A 19,443-nucleotide genomic window follows, 5' to 3' on the forward strand; every position below is an offset into this window, starting at 1 on the left:
GGGTCTGCATAGAGCTGACACACAAGTAAAAATCCCTCTTAAGGTGTCAATGCTGCCACTGGTGTTCAACACATACTGTACTGTAGTTCAGTAAGTGACACAATGCAGTAACATTATTCTTCCCAGTAGCTACCAAAGGATTATTTCAGTGTCACTAACACTGTTTCAGCTTAAATTCATGTTGTGACAAAATACCTCATCGCCTTTATTATTATCCCTTTTATATAAATGATTAAAGCTGAATTATCCAGAAACTATTGTACAGTATGTGCAACCCCCTCTGTTAGATTTGTCAGAATTAGTCATCATCCTTTTTGACACTCTCAGCAGGTTTCCATAAACACACGCCAAATCACGTACTGTCTTCCAGATAAAAATATCACTGATACTTCATCGGAAATTAAATCAGCAAATGGCATCAGGGCTTTCTGTAAGTCAGCTAATGCTTATTGAAACAGTGGAGAGGTAACTAAATGTACGACTTAAGCTGTATTGATTTAATTGATTTGTTGTATTTTGGTATGAAGTATCTACAAAGGATCAAACCTGAACACATGGATGAGGCAGACTCTGCAGTGAGTTCGTCTCTATTTCCACTCTTTCCGTCTCTGTCTTTGCTGCTAATAGTTCTCAGGCTATTTCCCCAAACTGTGTCATTATGGCAGCTTGATGGACTCCCACGGTGATTCTACTGCAAGATGGCTGCACACTTCCTGCATATTGACGCTCTGTTCCTTCAGCAAGCTGTTAAACAGCTCTGTTAAGTTAATGCCTCTCTCTCTGTTTGGGCTAATTTCAATTAGACTTTTGCAGATTCCCACGAGATAACTTGGATTTAGATTCCTACAGTACATACACGTGGTTTCTCGCATGTATTTCATCAGAGAGGATAGACTGGAGTGTTTCCTGTACTGCAGCAGCCCCGAAGCACCTTTGCCTTGCTTTAGGGCTCCTTGGCAGAGATGGTTGATACCTTCAATTTAACACCAGACAGGTGACAGTTCCCTCCCAGCTGGGATTACACCTTCCTGTTGACACAAGGGATCGAACTAGCAATGTCTCTGCTACCTGGCAGCCTCTGGCCCTGCTGGCTAATCAGATCTAAACTGATATTTCCCACATTTCTGCTTCACTTCTTTTACTTCTTTGCCATGTTTTCTGCTCTCCTGTGAATCGTCACCTTTGAGCATTTTTCCTCTCTCTGTTCTCCGTCTTTTACAATTTACAATTTCACAATTCTCTCCTCCAACTACAAGACAGGTGAAAATAAGATGTGTTTTTCACTTTTATTCTCTCTTCCTAGCCCTCCTCGTCTTATCTGCTTTTCCGTTGCTTTCTCCCGCTGGCATTGAAGCAGCTTAAATAGGGCAGAACATTTTATTTTGGTGGAAGTAGACAAGTAGATGACCTCCGCCAGGCTGTCTCATCTGCTCAGCTGTATTGATTTTGGCTTTAATTGAATTTAGAGTTTATTTAGTTTTTTGTGTTTGAGCCAATTCAAAGAGAAAAAAGCCCCTATTGTCTAATTTTCAGAGTAGCTCAGGCATAAAACAGAAAAACTTTCAAAGAAGTTTAAAGTATGGTATGAGACAATTGAATCTGAGGAAGCGCTGAGAGAAAAATCAAGTTGGGAACATGGCTGCATTAAGATGCTGAAATGCCTAAAAAATTGGATTTCACTACAGAAATGTCCTTTGTTTCTCAGACTATTCACATCTGTTGTACAGTTTTGATGCATAAAATAGTGTTTTTAAAGCAGCATTTCAGACGACTGAAACCATTCACATAGATTTTGTTTGAAGCCATGACCAGGCTGAGCCCTTAATCTCATTAATCTGACTGACTGGCATTGTGTGAATACAAAGAGAAACAATGTGATTTTCTGCATTGGAAACATGAAAGCTCACTCGTCAAAGCTATATTTTAAAGTGGCGCTGATTAATGTGCTCGTGTTAATAATGGAAAATTGACTCATGTGAAAGGGGGTGCTCATAAATGTAATGACAAACCCAAAGAACAATATCACCCGACTTTGCAAAGAGTTTAAGCATCCGTCAGAGTTAGCGACCAAGTTAGTTTCTAGCTAGTGAACCAAACATTGGAGGCATTAAATGCTGCCACTGTGACGCCACCCATTCATTTTTGTGGACTGCTGTTCTTCAGCATTTCAGCCATCACTTTCTTGCTCCGACTCAAACACTGTAGTCTTGCCTCACAGAAAGCCTGTCACTTAAGTAGCCCCGCCCTTACATATGCATAACTTTAAGCCTTAACAAACTGTAAACGGTTCAGTTATATAAAAATTCCCCCCCATATAGCTGTCATGGATGTTGAAATTAGTCATGGAGAGCAATACAGTTTTTATGCCAGGCTGTAAACATGTTTACTTGTGCTGTTAGGTTGGGCTTTTTAACATGGAGGTCTATGGGGATTAACTCACATCTTGAGCCAGCCTCTAGTGGCAGTTTGAGGAACTGCAGTTTTTTGGCACTTCCACATTAGCTTTATTCTTCAGCCCCGGAGGTTGCCGCTTGGAACCAACACAGTCTTTTGGAAATGCATTAATGGACACAACCTCTTAACAACTCATAACATGGTGGTGGGCACAAAATGCGATCAAATTACATGCAGGCAACATGAAAACACCACCAATGCAAAGTTTATTACAAACAGTCGCAGTTTCAAGTATATTATTAGTGTGGATAACGTTGTGAAACAGTCGCATTTTGGTTAGGTTTAGGGAAAGACAAACACTTGGATATGTTAAGAATACAAAAAAGTGTTTTAGGAAGTTTTGGAGTTTACGAAAAGATTGTATTTTTGGTCAAAATAATAGATACGTAAACATAGATACGTAGAGTCTGTAAAGTTACCAAACTATGTTGACTTTTGGTTTCACACCAACTTGGTCTCACTCCAAAGTTGCTGAAAACTGACACTTGGGCAGCGACTTCCTGTGTCATACACCACTGAAAAAGCCGTCCTTTCATGTCAGCATGATACACAGCTGGTCGGCATTATTCTAGAACGGTGCCCGGTGGCGTCAGGGGGTATTGCGGTGGGACAACAAGGAAAGTTTAGGGGGCGAGATGTCCGAGTAGGATGGGCAAGAGGGGTGGTGGATGGCTCCAACAATCACTGACTTTCAACTGGGAGACCAATGTTCGCTTCTGGTTTGAATGTTGAGTCAAACCCCGTTCTTTTTTCCTTGACATAACCGTGTGCTTTTGTTGCCTAAACCCAACCACGTGCGTTTATTGTTGAAGTGTATTTTAAAAACAGAATTTGACACGACATCCCAGAATGTCAACAACCAACGCAACCAGGGTACCTTCCTTGCACATAATTTCTCGACATAGAAAGTCCATGACCAAACATCAATGTGCGATGAAGTCGGAGACAAACAGTGGTCTCCTGTTTGACCCATCTACCACTCCCATCCTCCCTACTCTGACTGTCTTGCTCTTTTTACCCTCATTGACATTGTTTTCATATTGCCAGCATGTGATTTTAACACATTTTGTGCCAACCAACATGCACTGTTAAGAGTTTGTGTCCATTTCATGTATTTCTTTGAGACTGGAAAATGAACACAGTGCAACATTTAGCAGCTATTCCCTCACGAGTTGGTGGGGACCAAAACAGAGCTATAAGGAAAGTGAATATTGGACTTACATTTGCCCTGTATCCAGAGAGACATTTCCCATTGAATGAATATATTGCTCTGTATCTGCTGTGTGTAAATAGGTGACTGTTTGCTAACACATGCCGTTTATAATGTGATTATGTCAGTGTTGCGTTTACAGCTTGTTGCAAAAGAAACAGTTTAAGCTCACCACTTCTCACACTGCTTTCTTCTTCCTCTAGCCGGCGTCCAAACAGCTCTACGACGATGAAACCACCTCCTCAGTGTTTGGACTGAGGTCCGTGACCGACCCGTCTCCCTCCCCGTCCCCGTCGCCCTGCGGCTCAGATCGCCCCCCGCTGGGTTGGAGTAGTAACAACAGCAGCAGCAGCACCGCCACTTCTGCTACCACCGGACCGCCTGTTGCAGACAAACCACGCTGGCAGCTCGGGAGACGCACACCGGGTCACTTCATACCACTCGACATCACAGGTACGATAAAACAAAAGTAGGGGGTCATATTTGGAGTAATTAGGTACTTTATTGATGTTGCTTTTCATAGGGTTATTTTTTCCACATATTGTATTTCTCTAATTTAGATTAAGCTGAAATTAATTCCCCTCGCAGGAAAAATGAAGTTGAAAAGGAGAACACTGATGACACACCCTTTTATTTGTGATAAAGGGCACATTCAGAAGTTGCTGAGGTAAAGGTGCCTTTTTGGAGTTTTTTTTATTTGCTGTTTTTGTAAAGATCACTGTAAAGTTAATGATATGCAACAGATTCCATCAGTATTCTTCGAACCAACTGAGCCACCAGGATGTTTTCAAGGAAACAAAGTTATTGAGGTAGCACTGCATGAAAAATTCTAGACAAAATAAGTATAGACAGCATAAATTTCCTAGTTCTTGCCTTAGAAGTCTTTGGATTGGCACAGCTACAGTATCTCAAGGAATTCATGAATGTTTCATCGCCTGGACCAGACTGATCCTGAGCCATCAAAGTGGTAGAAGAGTTTGCTGTATTTAAATGGGTCCGTGTAAACACAGGCAACTGGCATCCAGCCTGTGAAGTGCTGGTGATTATCCAATCAAAGTGCAAGATGCTTATACAGTATGCTCAAGCTGTCTTGTTGTTGATATTCCAAGGTAGTGCTTGAACGATGGGTTGATTAATTTATTGGTGGACATATTTGGATGTAGGATTGAGTTTTTGAGTCTTTTATCAGGCGACAAGGTCACACATGCTCCGGTTCTCAAATGCGAGAATCTGCTGCTTTTCTCTGTTTTATATCATTGTAAAGAGAATATTTTTGGGTTTTGAACTGTTGGTTGGACATAATAAGCACTGCAAAGACTCTTGGAGCTTGTTTTGTGCATTTTCTGACATTTTATAAGTGGTAAATGGACTACTTTATGTTTTTCTAGTCTTAGCAACCACTGAAAGCTCTTTACAACACAAGCACCATTCACCTATTCACACACACATTCATAAACTGGTGGCCAAGGCTACCAGACAAGGTACCTGCTTATTAGATAAACGTTCACATGCTTTTACACACCCAAAGCACAGCCATCAGTAGCAGTTTGGGTTTCAGTATCTTGCTCGATTTGGTGCGACTTCTGCAGTGATTGGAGCACTGTGCCGGACAGTTGTGGTAAAGAGGGAGCTGAGCTGGAAGGCGAAGCTTTGGCTTTACTGGTCCATCTATGTCCCAACCCTCACCTATGGTCATGAGCTCTGGGTAGTGACCAAAAGAATGAGGTTGCGGATACAAGCGGCCAACATTAGTTTCCTCCGTGGGATGGCTGGGCTCAGCCTTAGAGATAGGGTAAGGAGCTCGGACATCCGGAGGGAGCTCGGAGTAGAGCTGCTGCTCCTTCGTGTCAAAAGGGGTCAGTTGAGGTTGTCCGGGCATCTGATCAGGATGCCTCCTGGGCACCTCCCGCTGGAGGTGTTCCAGGCACGTCCCACTGGTAGGAGGCCCCGGGGCAGACCCAGAACACGCTGGAGGGATTACATATCTCGTTTGGTCTGGGAACAACCTGGCCCCAGATAAGCAGATGAAAATGGATGGATGGATATCTTGCCCGAGCAAAACAAGTAATCGATTAATTACAAAAACAGTAAATACAATAACCAGAAATGAAAATATTTATCAGTTGCAGCCTTGTTCAAAAGGTCTCATGGTAATCAGTGAGTGAGTAGGAGTCAACTGAGGAAGAGTTGGATGGAGGTGAATTATAGTGGACTGTCGGGGGGGAAGGTGAGGCACTTGTTGTCAGAGTGTTGGCTCCAGCCAGATGCCTTCAAGCATTACTGGGTTTTATTGGAATTCATGGTCTCAATATGAAAGTTCTCTGACAAGCAACCTCAAATTAAATAGATTAACCCCTGAAATGAGATTGTATTGGAAATGATGAGAATCAGCATTTGGCAGCTGTTGGATGGCTCTTGATGTCTGATTTGAAAAATACACTTTGCAGTGTATAAACAGCTGCTACAGGGGATGATTTTTTTGTATTTTCATGCTGTTGCCGTCATTGTTTTTTGTAGTAAAAGAAAAAAACATTGCTGGCTTTGTACACACTTAATGCCTCAGAGCAAAAATCTGATTCACACGTTCGGCGTTGTTCTCAAGGGAGCTGGTTCTTCCTGTGACGGTTGTAAAAGTGAGAGTCATGGGAAATTAGACGGAGGGAAAATGCTTAATATATGAGAGTTTTAGTCTCTTTCGAGGTCAGTATAATTTGTCTGACTTGCTGTAACCACTGCTTCACTGTTGGGGAAGTAGTAGAAAAACACAGATGACATATAACTCTGATTTTAACAATATCTGTGTAATCAGAAATAACCTCCTGAATGCTAAAAATGGTCGCCATGTGAGCTTATATTTTCTAAAATAAGTAGAAATTCTTAGGGAAATACTGTGTGCGCTGCAGCCCTGCACCACAAATGTGATTGTAGGGGAGACTGGGGGCAATTGAAACTTATTTAATTGCACCAAGAACCATGAAACTCATCATGCACATGGTCTGTGATGATCCCTCTCTGCCTGCCATAGGACAAACTGATGTCTCATACCTGATATGATTAATTAAACTGTTTAATTAAACTGGACTTAATTTCTCGATGGATTTTATTCAGTATTAAGTGTGCTGTATAATCGCCTCGGGACAGGTCATCAGACTATCACAGGGCTGACACATAGAGACAGACAACCATTCGCACTCACATCTACAGTTACCAGTTAACCTAAACTGTATGTCTTTGGACTGTGGGAGGAAACCGGAGTACCCACTGAAAACCTTCACTGACACAGGGAGAACGCTCGCTCTGGGTTCGACCCAGGAATCCTCTTGCTGTGAGGCAACAATACTAACCACTATAGCAATAACAATCAGTAACAATTAATTACAATCTCTAGCCCTTTCTAGATAGGAATTGTGCAAATTTCTTTTTTCAGCATTGGCAGTTTAAAAACAAAATCGGAGAGTGCAGCAAAATGCCACCTACCTACTTTTGTTTTGTTGGGACAATGGGGGGCGTGAGCAAGTAACAAAACGTGTGGCTCAGTGTGTGACGTAAACAGTGACGTGGGAGGGAAGCTGTGGGTAGTCAGGCGGCGATAGTCAGGTGGCGATAGTCAGGCGGCGATTGTCTCGTAAATCGGCCCGTTCATCACTATTCCCATCATGTGACGGTTAATGGCCTCTTCGTTTGCGAGGGCAAGGAGGGCGGGCAATGCCTTGTCTCCCCAGTTGCTCATCTTTACAGTGTCTGTCAGCTTTGTGTTTCCCTCTTGCTACTAGCTGCTCATTCCTGCTATCAGCTGTTTCCTGTTTATCCACTACCAGTGGTTCGCACGTGCGGCGTCATCAACAGCCCCTCCCGTTGCAGAGGGCTAAACTAAAAGGGTTCCGCCAATGTGTCTACCCTACGAGGCGGAAAATTGGGCACCTCGAATCAACTCGCCATTCTGCCTCTGTGTGTATATAAACGCTCGCAGCTTGCCGGCGAAACAGCCCAACATTTGCGGAAAATCTGGCAGTGTAAAAGGGGCTTCTGTTACATGGTGGATGATCTCGTCCTCTGCTTGGAGGGTAAAGAGCTCCCCAATTTGCAGACATTTGTCCAGTGTTCTCATTGGAGTTAGCTGCTAACTGCTTCTAGCTGCAGTTTAGATCTCTCGTGGCTGGTTGCACGCATAACATGTTGTCAAAATGTCACATGTCCTGCGGGCTGACCCGTTTATACGGACATCGTTTCGGTTCTGTTACTACTTCTGCTGCCAGCCTAAGGGCGAGACAACTGTCCCCCCCATTCTGCTCTGCTACCTTTTTTACAGAACGGTGAGGCGGCTTAATGGCGCAAAATTCACGCCCTGGACAGGCAATGTAAAATGGGCTGTAGTTGACATTTTCCCTGTTTTTAACAGCAGTGGTTGTTAATCATTGTCATTAGACTAAGACCCGCTTCCCTGAAAAAAGGATATTCCAAAACTGACAATTTAGGAACAATAATTTCACAATTTCAAGCTAAAATAAACAAAGTGTGTTTTCCATTAGTAAAGAAAATAATTTATATGTCATTATAATCAGTGAACATGAAATGTCGGTCTACCCCCAATTATAGAATGACTCGTAAACTAAAAACTTGACTCATTATTAAATATATTTGCATTACCGTGCAGTTAAATATAGAAAATCTACTTAAATGTACCCACCAGGCTGTGCCTTCCTCCCAGTTGCTTGTAATTTAAGAATTAAAGCGTCTTCTCCTGTTGCAGTCAGTGTACATTACCTTATCAGCGACATTCCCAAATGTAATTGGATCACATAAATGCATTGGCTATCCCCAGGTGCTAGTTTGCGATATTAGAAACTCAACTATCATGCCAGTCCCTTTTTTTACATTCATTTCTCCTTTTTTTAATATAAGAGAAAGGAAAAAATAAACAGCAAATCTCATTCAGTTCAGAGGATACTTTTGAGCGTAGGCGTGCAGAAACATTTTCAAGGGTAGTGGGTGTTTTTAATGTTACTTATTAAATCCACTTTAGTGGTGAAAAAAGCCCCACTTAATAGAGGATGTAGAAAGTAATAAAAAATTGGCAGGAAAGTCAGTGTTTCTGCTGGAAAGTTTCAACACTGTGTTACTTTGGTGCTTGAACGGTGTGCATATTCATGCCAGAAGTCATAGCTCACAGGTTACACTGGGTGATGTAGACATGCTCTACTTTCACACACACGTACACACATGCGCACACACAGATTCCCACTTGACACAAGTTTGAGCTTTAAGGGTGAAAATGCCGCAGAAACAAGATTTGACGTCGAGAACATTTTCTTATGATCACATTCGCTATCGCCCTCACCCATCTCTGGCAGTCAGCTCTGCTTTGTCTGTGTGAGTGTGTGATTGTGTGTGTGTGCTGTCAGAGCTGTTAGTATGCTGTGGTCATCCTCGGCAGCATCGTTCTGACACTCCTGCTTCCACTCGTCTCAGCCGAGCCTCCTCCTTGTTTACTTTGTGTGCGTGTGTGTGCGTGTCCTCCTGGTTTTTGGCATAGCAACTGCTTCGTCACCGGGTGCCTCTCCCCTCCTTCTCCCGCATATGCATCTATAGTTAAATATCTCTTCCTCCTGCTCTCCCTCTCTCCCCTCTTTCTCCTGCTCCTCACCCACTGTGTAGTAGAGTAGAAGGTCAGGTATAATGATGCATGCCTGTGGCGTTGTACTTGGTGGGTATTCACTTCCTTCTGAGAGGAAGACATAGACACAGGGAGAGGAAGAAGAGAGGAGGCAAAGGGAGAAGATGGGGAGAGAGGTAGAGGGATAATAGAGTTAGTAGAAAGAGGAGTACTTTAAGGACAAGACCTTTATTCTGTATTTTTCTTATTGTCAACAAAGCCCTTGAAAAAGAGAAATGGTTTTGTCCGTCTCTAAATTCTTCCTGACTTCTCAAACCTGTCTGCGGCTCTCAGCCTTGAGCCTACCGGCTCCTACTGAGGCGTAAATCTTTGAAAATAGGTCAGTAACTTCCTGCAACAGCTGGGCACTGTAGTTTGTAACAAACATTACTCAAAAACAAGTGCAAAGTGTGTTTGTAGAGGACTTTTTCCAGCTGAGGATTAATATACACTTGGTGCTCAAGTGGGTATTCACAAGGGCTGCCTTCGACTAAGGATTTTCCTAGTCAACCAATAGCCGTCATTTACGGCCATTATTCAATTATCTAATAATATAGTTTGGTTTGAGTTGAAGGTGTGAGAAAGAATAGTAGTAAATTTCAAACAGATTTAACAGAACAACTTCACCATGGACCAGTAGCAACCCCAAAAACTTAGTTCCCCTCACACCTGCTCCACACTCACCACATTGTGATGATGAGCGCACGTTCGGCACAGACATTAACCTGGCCGTGCTGAACGTGCGCTCTCTTTTAAATAAAACTTTTATCATAAATGACCTGATTTTAGATAACAAGTTGGACAGTATTCTTTTAACAGAGATATGGCTTGGCACTGACGCACCTGTTGTTCTCACCGAGGCCTGCCCACCAAATTTTAATTTTTTATTTTCTACTAGGGGGGGTAAAAAAGGAGGCGGAACTGCTTCAGTCACTAAAAATTCACTGCACTCTACTGAAGTTTCTTTTAACAGCTACTCATCATTTGAGTATCATGCCTTTGTTTTTGGCAGCCCTCCTATTCTTTGTGTCACAGTTTACAGACCACCCCACCATTCCACCTCTTTTATCACTGATTTTTCAGAACTATTAACAATCATACACACCACCTATAACAGAATTTTAATAACTGGTGATTTTAATTTACATGTTGATAATACCTCGGATCCAATGTCCAGAGAATTTTTAAACCTTTTAACCTGCATGGATTTTAAACAGCACGTCACACAGCCAACTCACAACAGAGGACACACCCTGGACCTGGTCATAACCTATGGCCTGTCCACTGGTGTGTCCTCTGTTGTTGACCTGGCTGTGTCTGACCACTACTGTGTGTATTTTAACATCACCAGTTTTAGCCATCAGGAGGCCCCGGTGAGAACGGTGAGGAAACGCTACCTAACTTCTGAAGTGGCTGCAAATTTTATCGAGATTTTACAGAGCACTCCTGCTGAAATTTTACCTGCACCCTGTGATTTTATTGTGGACAATTTTAACAGTAAATTAAAGTCAACACTTGACTCAGTGGCTCCACTTTTAACCAAAATCATAAAAACAAAACCTACACCCCCGTGGAGAAATGATAACATCAAAAGACTGAAAAGAAAATGCAGGAGTGCAGAGAGGAGGTGGAGAAAAACCAAATTGACAGTTCATTTTGAAATATTACGCAAACAACTCAAAACCTACAATAAAACAGTCAAACAGGCAAGAATATCCCACTTTTCAAAACTCATTTCCGATCATAAAAACAACCCCAAATTTCTTTTCTCCACCTTCGATCTTTTAACCAGCACCAATTTTAATAAACCATCCAACATATCAACAGATGCCCTCTGCGAGGACTTTGCAGACCACTTCAGAAGTAAAATCGATGATATCAGGTCCAGTCTTTTATCCCAACAGAATGTAATTTTTAACACACCTGGATCATTGCTTTTACCTGAGGAAACACTGGAGAGTTTTGTCCTGGTTGATGCAAGGACACTTGGTCGAGTTTTCTCCCAGGTAAACCCAACAACTTGCCTTTTAGATCCGATTCCCACATCACTTTTAAAGACATTTTATGGATTCTTTGAGGAACAGATTTTAAATATAGTGAATTACTCTCTTCAGACGGGTGTCTTCCCCGCTGCCTTCAAAACGGCGGTGGTGAAGCCCCTTCTGAAGAAGAGTAATTTAGATCCCAACATTTTTAATAATTACCGACCTGTATCCAACTTACCGTTTTTAAGTAAGATTTTAGAAAAACTGGTTTTTAACCAAGTAAATGATTTTTTAAAAAGAAACAGTATTTTAGAGAAATATCAATCTGGTTTTAGGATGAACCACAGTACCGAGACAGCCCTTTTAAAGATTTTAAATGATATCAGGTTGAATGTTGATTCACAAAAACTCACAGTCTTGGTACTACTGGATCTAAGCGCCGCCTTTGATACAGTAGATCACCACATTTTATTAAACAGACTCAGAAACCTGGTGGGCCTCTCTGGTACTGTTTTTAACTGGTTCAGCTCTTATCTCACAGATCGTTGTTTCTTTGTAAGTATGGATACATGTTCCTCCAGAACGCATGAAATTAGGTGTGGGGTGCCCCAAGGGTCAATTTTAGGTCCAATTCTTTTTAATCTATACATGCTTCCCCTTGGGGACGTCATCAGGAGGCACGGCATCAGCTTCCACAGTTACGCAGATGACACACAGCTGTACATCGCCGTGTCTCCTGATGACACAGGGCCAATTGATACCCTTTTTAACTGCATTTTAGATATCAAGTCATGGATGGCAGTGAATTTCCTACAGCTCAACCAGGACAAAACAGAGGTTTTAATTATTGGTCCTGAAGGCCAGAGAGAGAAACTTTTACCAAAACTACAAGATTTTAAACCTTCACAATGTGTAAAGAACCTGGGCGTCATTTTTGACTCTGAGCTTAGTTTTATTCCACACATCAAAAATGTAACAAAGACAGGTTTTTATCATCTTAAGAATATAGCCAGAGTCCGCCCGTTTCTCTCTCAGGCTAACACGGAGGTGCTGATGCATGCTTTTATCTCTTGTCGTTTAGATTACTGTAATGCCCTGCTGTCTGGTCTTCCCAAAAAGACCATCTCTAACCTGCAGCTACTCCAAAACTCAGCCGCACGAGTGCTGACGAGGACCAGAGGGCGGGAGCACATTTCACCAGTTTTACAATCGCTGCATTGGCTCCCCGTGTGTTTCAGGATCGATTTTAAGGTTCTTTTATTAGTTTTTAAATGTCTTAACGGCCTTGGGCCATCTTATTTATCTGACCTGCTTTTATCATATCAACCCTCGCGGATCCTGAGGTCCTCCGGCACCGGCCTTTTAATTGTTCCAAGAGTTAGAACAAAAACCCACGGGGAGGCTGCATTCAGCCATTATGGCCCTCACTTATGGAACAGCCTGCCAGAGAGCATCAGGACTGCAGAGACTGTTGATGTTTTTAAAAGGAGGCTCAAGACTCACCTTTTTAATTTAGCTTTTAACTGATTTCTTTTACTCTTTTAATTCTTCTATTATATGTTCTTTTTACTTTCTAATGCTTTTAAATGATTTATTTTTAAATCTTTATGCATTTTANCTGATTTCTTTTACTCTTTTAATTCTTCTATTATATGTTCTTTTTACTTTCTAATGCTTTTAAATGATTTATTTTTAAATTTTAATGCATTTTAGTTTCTAAATCTTCATTTATTTATTTATTTATTATTATTATTATTAATATTATTTTAATCTTTAACTCTTTAATTTTTCCTAATCTCCACACCATGTGTGGAGTCCACCCCGGTCTGTCTGGGTCTTGGTGGTCTCTGTGGCGGCGCTCCCTGTGGCCGTGGGCTGTGACACCTCTCAGTGTGGATGGCTCCCCATAGGTGGTTCTTTCCTCACCTGGTTCCTCAGTGCCCAGCCATGTTATTGACTATATTGACTGTGTGTGTTTGTGTGTTTATATGTGGGGGTGGGAGGGGCGGGTTTTCAATATGTATGTATTATTTTTGTTTGTTTTTATTCTGTGAAGCACTTTGTGCTGCATTTTTAATGTATGAAAAGTGCTATACAAATAAAGTTTGATTGATTGATTGATCAGTAACATTGTTGACACTGTGCTACATTACAGAGAAATACAAAACCGTACTAATGAGCCTTCATTAATATAGGCCTATATGTTATCTACAAGTGCACGTCACACACTGAGCGAGCCGCCTCAGAATCATTTCATAAGTCAGATAGCTACTTCAGCAGGTTTGATAGGGATGTTCAGGTGGATGATGAAGAGGAGGAGGATGTGGACCACACACAGAATGTGGAGACAGGGTGGGAGTGGTGACAGCCAGATAAGTAACTCCAGTGGAGAGACGCAAAGGATGAAACGTCTTTTAATCTTGTCACGTATTGGGAATTTTTCGCAACGAATCGGAATCAGTGTGCAAGGCTTGTGTGCGTAACAATTTTTTTTTCGAATGACAGATTCAAATAAACATGCATCCAAGAAAAACGGACTCAGTGTGCAAAGACTTCCTTTTTCTTTGAATTAGCCGCTAACTGCTAACAGCTTCTTTTTAAATCCCCTGTGGTGGGTTGCATGTGTAACACGTACTCAAAACCTCACACCTGTGCTGCCCGATCCCGTCTTGCAGGGTGTTGTGTTTATACAGACACTGTTAGGCTTGAAGGCGAGACCACTCTGTCCCCCCATTCCGTGATTGTACCTTATGTACAGAACAGCAAGGCGACATCACGGCGTGATATTCCTTAAAAGAGGCGTATGAGTCAGATCCACCTCTCGCTCCTCCACAGCTGCACCCTCTCATTCAAATACGGTCACTTCTAGATTCAAAAATTCAAGATGGCGACGGCTGAAATGTCAAAATGTGAATCCACAAACCAATGGGTGATGTCATAGTGGTTACGTCCATTATATTATACAGTCTATGGTATTTACAGCAGCAGGAGGGTGTGTGTGGGATTGAGTCCAAATAAACTACAGCGTGTGTGTTCATGGTGATGAAGGAAGGTGTCAGACAGTGCAACAGTGTGGCTCATTGATTCTGGACAGCAACAGAAGTCTACAGCACGGAGCTCTTTCAGGCTTTGGATACACAGTCAATACTTGTTAGCAGGATCAATATGTTGTTTTGCTTTGTTGACAGTGAAAAAAATAATATCGTCTATCACCCGATTTCTCCAGCTCGTTACCGTGACACCCAGTCTCTTACCCTTCCGTCTCTCTCGTTCGCTCTCTTTCTCTGTAAACCAGCGAACAGGTAGCTTTGCAGCCAGCTTGCTGTTGCCATGGCAACTCGCCACTCTTCCTCTCTCCTCCCTAAAAAGAAGAAGAAGCAAAAAAAAAGAGAAAAGAAACAGGAGCGAGAGGAAAAGAGAGGAAGTGAGTGAAAGTGACGCCAGAAGGAAGAAGAAGGGAGCCGTAGTAGAGAGGTGAAGAGGAGGAGGAGGAGGAGGAGGAGAGGGAAAATGCAGCTGGAGGAGAGACGTGATGAGAGGAGAGGAAGATGGAGGGATACAGGATGAAAGAATAATGAATGAAAGATAATGAGAGAACATTTTGTCACAGCGCCCACCTCCCACTTTCCTTCCTCTTCCTCTTGCTCTCCGTCTCCCCGTCCCTGCACTTCTCGCTCCGGCAATTTTCATGAATGACTGAAGCACTGTAGGCAGTGAAGATGTGAATGCAGAGCAGGGAGACAGACAGACTGACAGGGGTAAGACATCTTATCAATGTATGTTTATTTAGGTTCATTTATACGTCCCTAATATCTGATTTTAGGGGAATTTTTGTTATTTTGAGGAAACATTTCCAAGTATATGTCTGCTTGATAAAGACACAAATGATTTTCCGCTGTTATTTTGGATTTTTTATGAATTAATTTTTAATTCTACAGGCATCTAATTACGTTTTAAGACCATCTGTTGATATCTGATGCTAAATCGTGACCCTGTGCACAATGTAGATTGGGTCAGCGTATAAACTGAAACACAAGTAGCTTGACTTTGCAAGGACAAGCAGTTAGAAAGGAAGAACAGATAGCTAACTGCTTTCCTTTGTAACAACAAACAAACTAAATGGCAGTGAGACAGCTTGGAAACTTTTGCAAAACATCACATCACACGAAGATAAATATTCTGACTTTCATCTGGTCAAAACATTATTTTAATTTTGACCTGACAGAGATCCAGTTTTATCGAAAATCTGGCTCCAGTTGCTGATATTCCACGAAAACAGCAAATAATGAGGCTTGCAGACGGGCAGTTAAACAGCTTGCAAATGTTGCAGCACAAAGAGAAAAGAATGTTAAACTACAAAACAGGCATTTTGTGGATGCACTTCTGAATGTCGTGTGAGGGGCGCGGACAGCTTGTGAATGTGGAGTTTAGCAGAGACACAGACAGGCATTCATGCCGTCAAGCAGCAGACGCTCTAATCCTCTCAGTTTACCTGGAGCGCCTTCGTCCAGCAGGAATCTGACAGGGGGCGGAACTTTTTAGAGCTGCTGAAAATCCTATTTGCTCCACACTGAGATCCTTTGGGACAAGAATCCATCACTGGGCAACGGTTTGAATGCATCTCTAATTTGATTGAGTTCAAACAAAGAGCAAGATGTTTTTAATTTGAGTAGGTGTTGATGGGTGACTCCAAAGTACAGTGGCATGCAAAAGTTTGGGCAGTAGAAGATGGACTGATCTCCAAAAGGCATGAAGTTAAAGATGAAACATGCTTTTCAACATTTCAAGCCGGAACTGTGTATTATTTTTGTTTTGCACAATTTTAGAGTGGAAGAAATGAAAGGAGCATGATGCAAAAGTTTGGGCACCCCAAGACATTTGAGCCCTCAGACAACTTTTACCAGGGTCTCAGACCTTAATTAGCTTGTTAGGGCTATGGCTTGTCCACAGTCATTGTTAGGAAAGGCCAGGTGATGCAAATTTCAAAGCTCCTGAAACCTTGTCCTGTCAATAAGCAGCCTTTATGGGCTCCTCTAAACAGCTGCCCAGCACTCTGAAAACAAAAATAACCGATGCCCACAAAGCAGGAGAAGGTTATAAGAAGTTAGCAAAGTGTTTTCAGGTAGCTGTTTCCTCAGTTCGCAATGTAATTAAGAAATGGCAGTAAAGAGGAACTGTGGAGGTCAAGTTGAGGTTTGGAAGACCAAGAAAACTCTCTGAGAGAGCTGCTCGTAGGATTGTTAGAAAGGTAAATCAGAACTCCTGTTTGACTGCAAAAGACCTGCAGGAAGATTTATCGGACTCGAGAGTGGTGGTGCACTGATCTACTGTGCAGTGACACCTGTACAAATATGACCTTCATGGAAGAGTCATCATAAGAAAACCTTTCCTGCGTCCTCACCACAGAATTCAGAGCCCGAAGTCTTGAAGACTGATGATAGTTAAAATAGAACTTTTTGGATGCAATGAGCAAAGGTATGTTTGGAGAAAAAAGGATGTAGAATTTCATGAAAAGAACAGCTACCCAACTGTTAAACACAAAGGTGGATCGACCATGCTTTGGGCTTGTGTTGCAGCCAGTGGCACGGTGCACATTTCACAGGTAGACGGAAGAAGAGATTCAATTAAATTCCAGCAAATTCTGGAAGCAAACATCACACCATCTGTAGAAACAAAAAGCTAAAGATGACGAGAGAATGGCTTCTACAACAGGACAATGATCCTAAACACACCTCGAAATCCACAATGGACTACCTCAAGAGGTGCAAGCTAAAGGTTTTGCCATGGCCCTCACAGTCCCCCGACCTAAACATCATTAAAATTGTTTGTTGTTGGTATCATCTTCATTCTTACATTGACCATCTGCTGTAATAGACCCACTGCATTTTTTCTTGGAATCTCAAATCTCCAGGAACCCCAGGCAAAGTGTAGTAACTACATTTACTGAGGTTTGACTTGGATTTTGGTTGGATTTTGTTACTGCACTGGACAGAGCAGATATAGAACAGATTTATTTCCAGTCATAACCCAATTTTGACCAAAAGTGTAGTAACTGTGCTTAGCCTTTGTAGGACAATATAGATTTTCATGGTTTTGAGCACCTGCAGGACTTTCTTCTGCGTGTTGGCTTCAAATTTAAGGTTGACAGTTCGTTCTTGACCTTGCTAGGAGCAGCTGACAGAACAATCTCCGTGTAATGTCCTCATTCTCTTTTTGTCTGGAGCTGCAGAGCATCGTTCATCAGATGTCAACTGCTGCTGTAAAGGTTGAAAGTGAGCTGTTCACCTGAAGATAAGATATGATGATCACAGAGACAAGGATGTTCAGAAGTTAATATTTTGGCTTCAAATTTTACACAGTATTTTGACATCAAAACGCTGGCAGAGGAATTACATTAGTTAAAGTCGAGATGAAATTAAAAAAAAGCCTTTTTAACCCCTTTAAATCACATCCCGGGTCATATTGTCAACCTATGTAACAATATATGCCAAAAAATCCCCCCAAATCAATTTATTCTCATTTTTATATCGGAGTCCAGTCATGTCGTCTTCTTGTAAAACTAAATATGACTTGTGCTTATGTAACCAACGAATTTCAACTAATAATATCATATCGTGACATCCACCCATCAATCAATCTGCAACTTGTAGCTGCACAGAGCTAAGATCTAATAGTAGCTAGCTAGCAACAGCATGCTACATCTGTGTGTCTTAGTTTCCTCAAAGTAGTGAGGTTACAGGCTTTGAGGAGAGTGGTATCTGTGACAGCTTCAGATTATGCATAGGGCATTTTACAGTGAACTACATGGACTATATGATAGACTTCCCTCTGAAAGATACTACTATCTTGTCGGTGTACACTGACGGAGCCTCTCTGTTATGATAGGCCGACTTTTCAATGATCAAATCTTTTCCTCCCAACTTCACATCCTGCCTGCCTATCTTGTTTCACTCAGAAATACGTGACGATACTGAAACTGGATACTCTCACATTCCTGTTTCATCTGGATTTTAACACTGTGATGAAAGTCCTTTCGGTGGGAAATCAAGGACAGTCTGTTAAAAGGAGTAAGGCTGTTTTTTAGCTGCAATAACGGGGATTAAAACTGTAACATCTGTGTTTCAGGGCAGGATCTCTAACCACAACTCACAGCAGGCAGGAGAGCAGTGCAACCAGGGCCATACTGGAGAGACATTATGATGAATGAATCATCGTCTTGTCTCTCTGGTGAAGGCTGCTGATAGTTGAAATAGTGTCTATTATTTATGGCTGCGGGAGCAACACAAAGACTCCCAACCTCTGAGCAGCAGTTGGATCAGAGACAAGGCCGATGGAGGGTGAGGATGGCGCTTTGAAAGAACGACGAGCTGTAGACGTGACTGTAATGCACGTATGTTACGTGCTGTCCAAGCTTGAAGGGTTCCAAACTGCCATTTTGCCTGGATGAAATCAGGATTAAGCAGGTTGACGGTCCAGCAGGAAGTGGATAAATGCATGACAGCCAGACAGGAAGTCATATTTAGCTCCGCTCAATGGCTGAGTCATAGCTTAGTCTCTGCTGGATGGCTGTAGATGTTTCAGCGCTAACACTCTTATTTATTCATGCACAGAGGGGAACAGCCGTTGAATGGCACTCAGTGAGCTACACAGACAGATTGCTAGAATAGACACAGTATGAATGACTGAAGTGAATAGTGGTAAAAAGACAGGAGGAAAAACAAACAGGTAGTCATTGAGTGAATTAGACAAACAAGTGAGAAGATCCCGCAAGGACTTTCTTTCTCTCTGATAACATAAAATGACAGTGGTACATCTGCCAGGGTTGATGAGTTTCAATTAAATCAGTAATTAAATGATTATCTAGCCAGGAAATTAGATTTCTGGCTTCCAAAATTCATTTTGTGCAGAAACTCATCACCTGCTGGAGTGTCAAGACACCCCCAGCCCTCCTAACTCATCATTAAATTGCTGATTTGCAGGTCATGAGATTTCTAGATGTTGGGTTGAAACTAGGGATGGGAATTGATAGGATTTTATTGATATCAATGCCATTATCGATTCTGCTTATCGATCTGATTCTTTATCAATTCCCTTATCGATTCCTCCTGTGAATTAATGATATCACCTCCTGTTGTTTGCAA

The 19,443-nt window shown here is 42.0% G+C and overlaps 1 protein-coding gene across 2 annotated transcripts in view; it reads left to right on the forward strand.

The window, feature by feature from the left end:
• The window catches only part of nhsl2 (NHS-like 2), a 56,262-nt gene that overhangs the window by 11,956 nt on the left and 24,863 nt on the right, over positions 1-19,443 (forward strand). For both annotated transcript variants that reach the window (XM_050066545.1, XM_050066544.1), the window contains exon 3: positions 3,868-4,117. In XM_050066545.1, the coding sequence (XP_049922502.1) occupies positions 3,868-4,117 (250 nt within the window). The remainder of the gene's footprint in view (positions 1-3,867; positions 4,118-19,443) is intronic.

The sequence above is a fragment of the Epinephelus moara genome, chromosome 17 (genome assembly GCF_006386435.1).
Source record: "Epinephelus moara isolate mb chromosome 17, YSFRI_EMoa_1.0, whole genome shotgun sequence".
NCBI classification, from domain to species: domain Eukaryota; kingdom Metazoa; phylum Chordata; class Actinopteri; order Perciformes; family Serranidae; genus Epinephelus; species Epinephelus moara.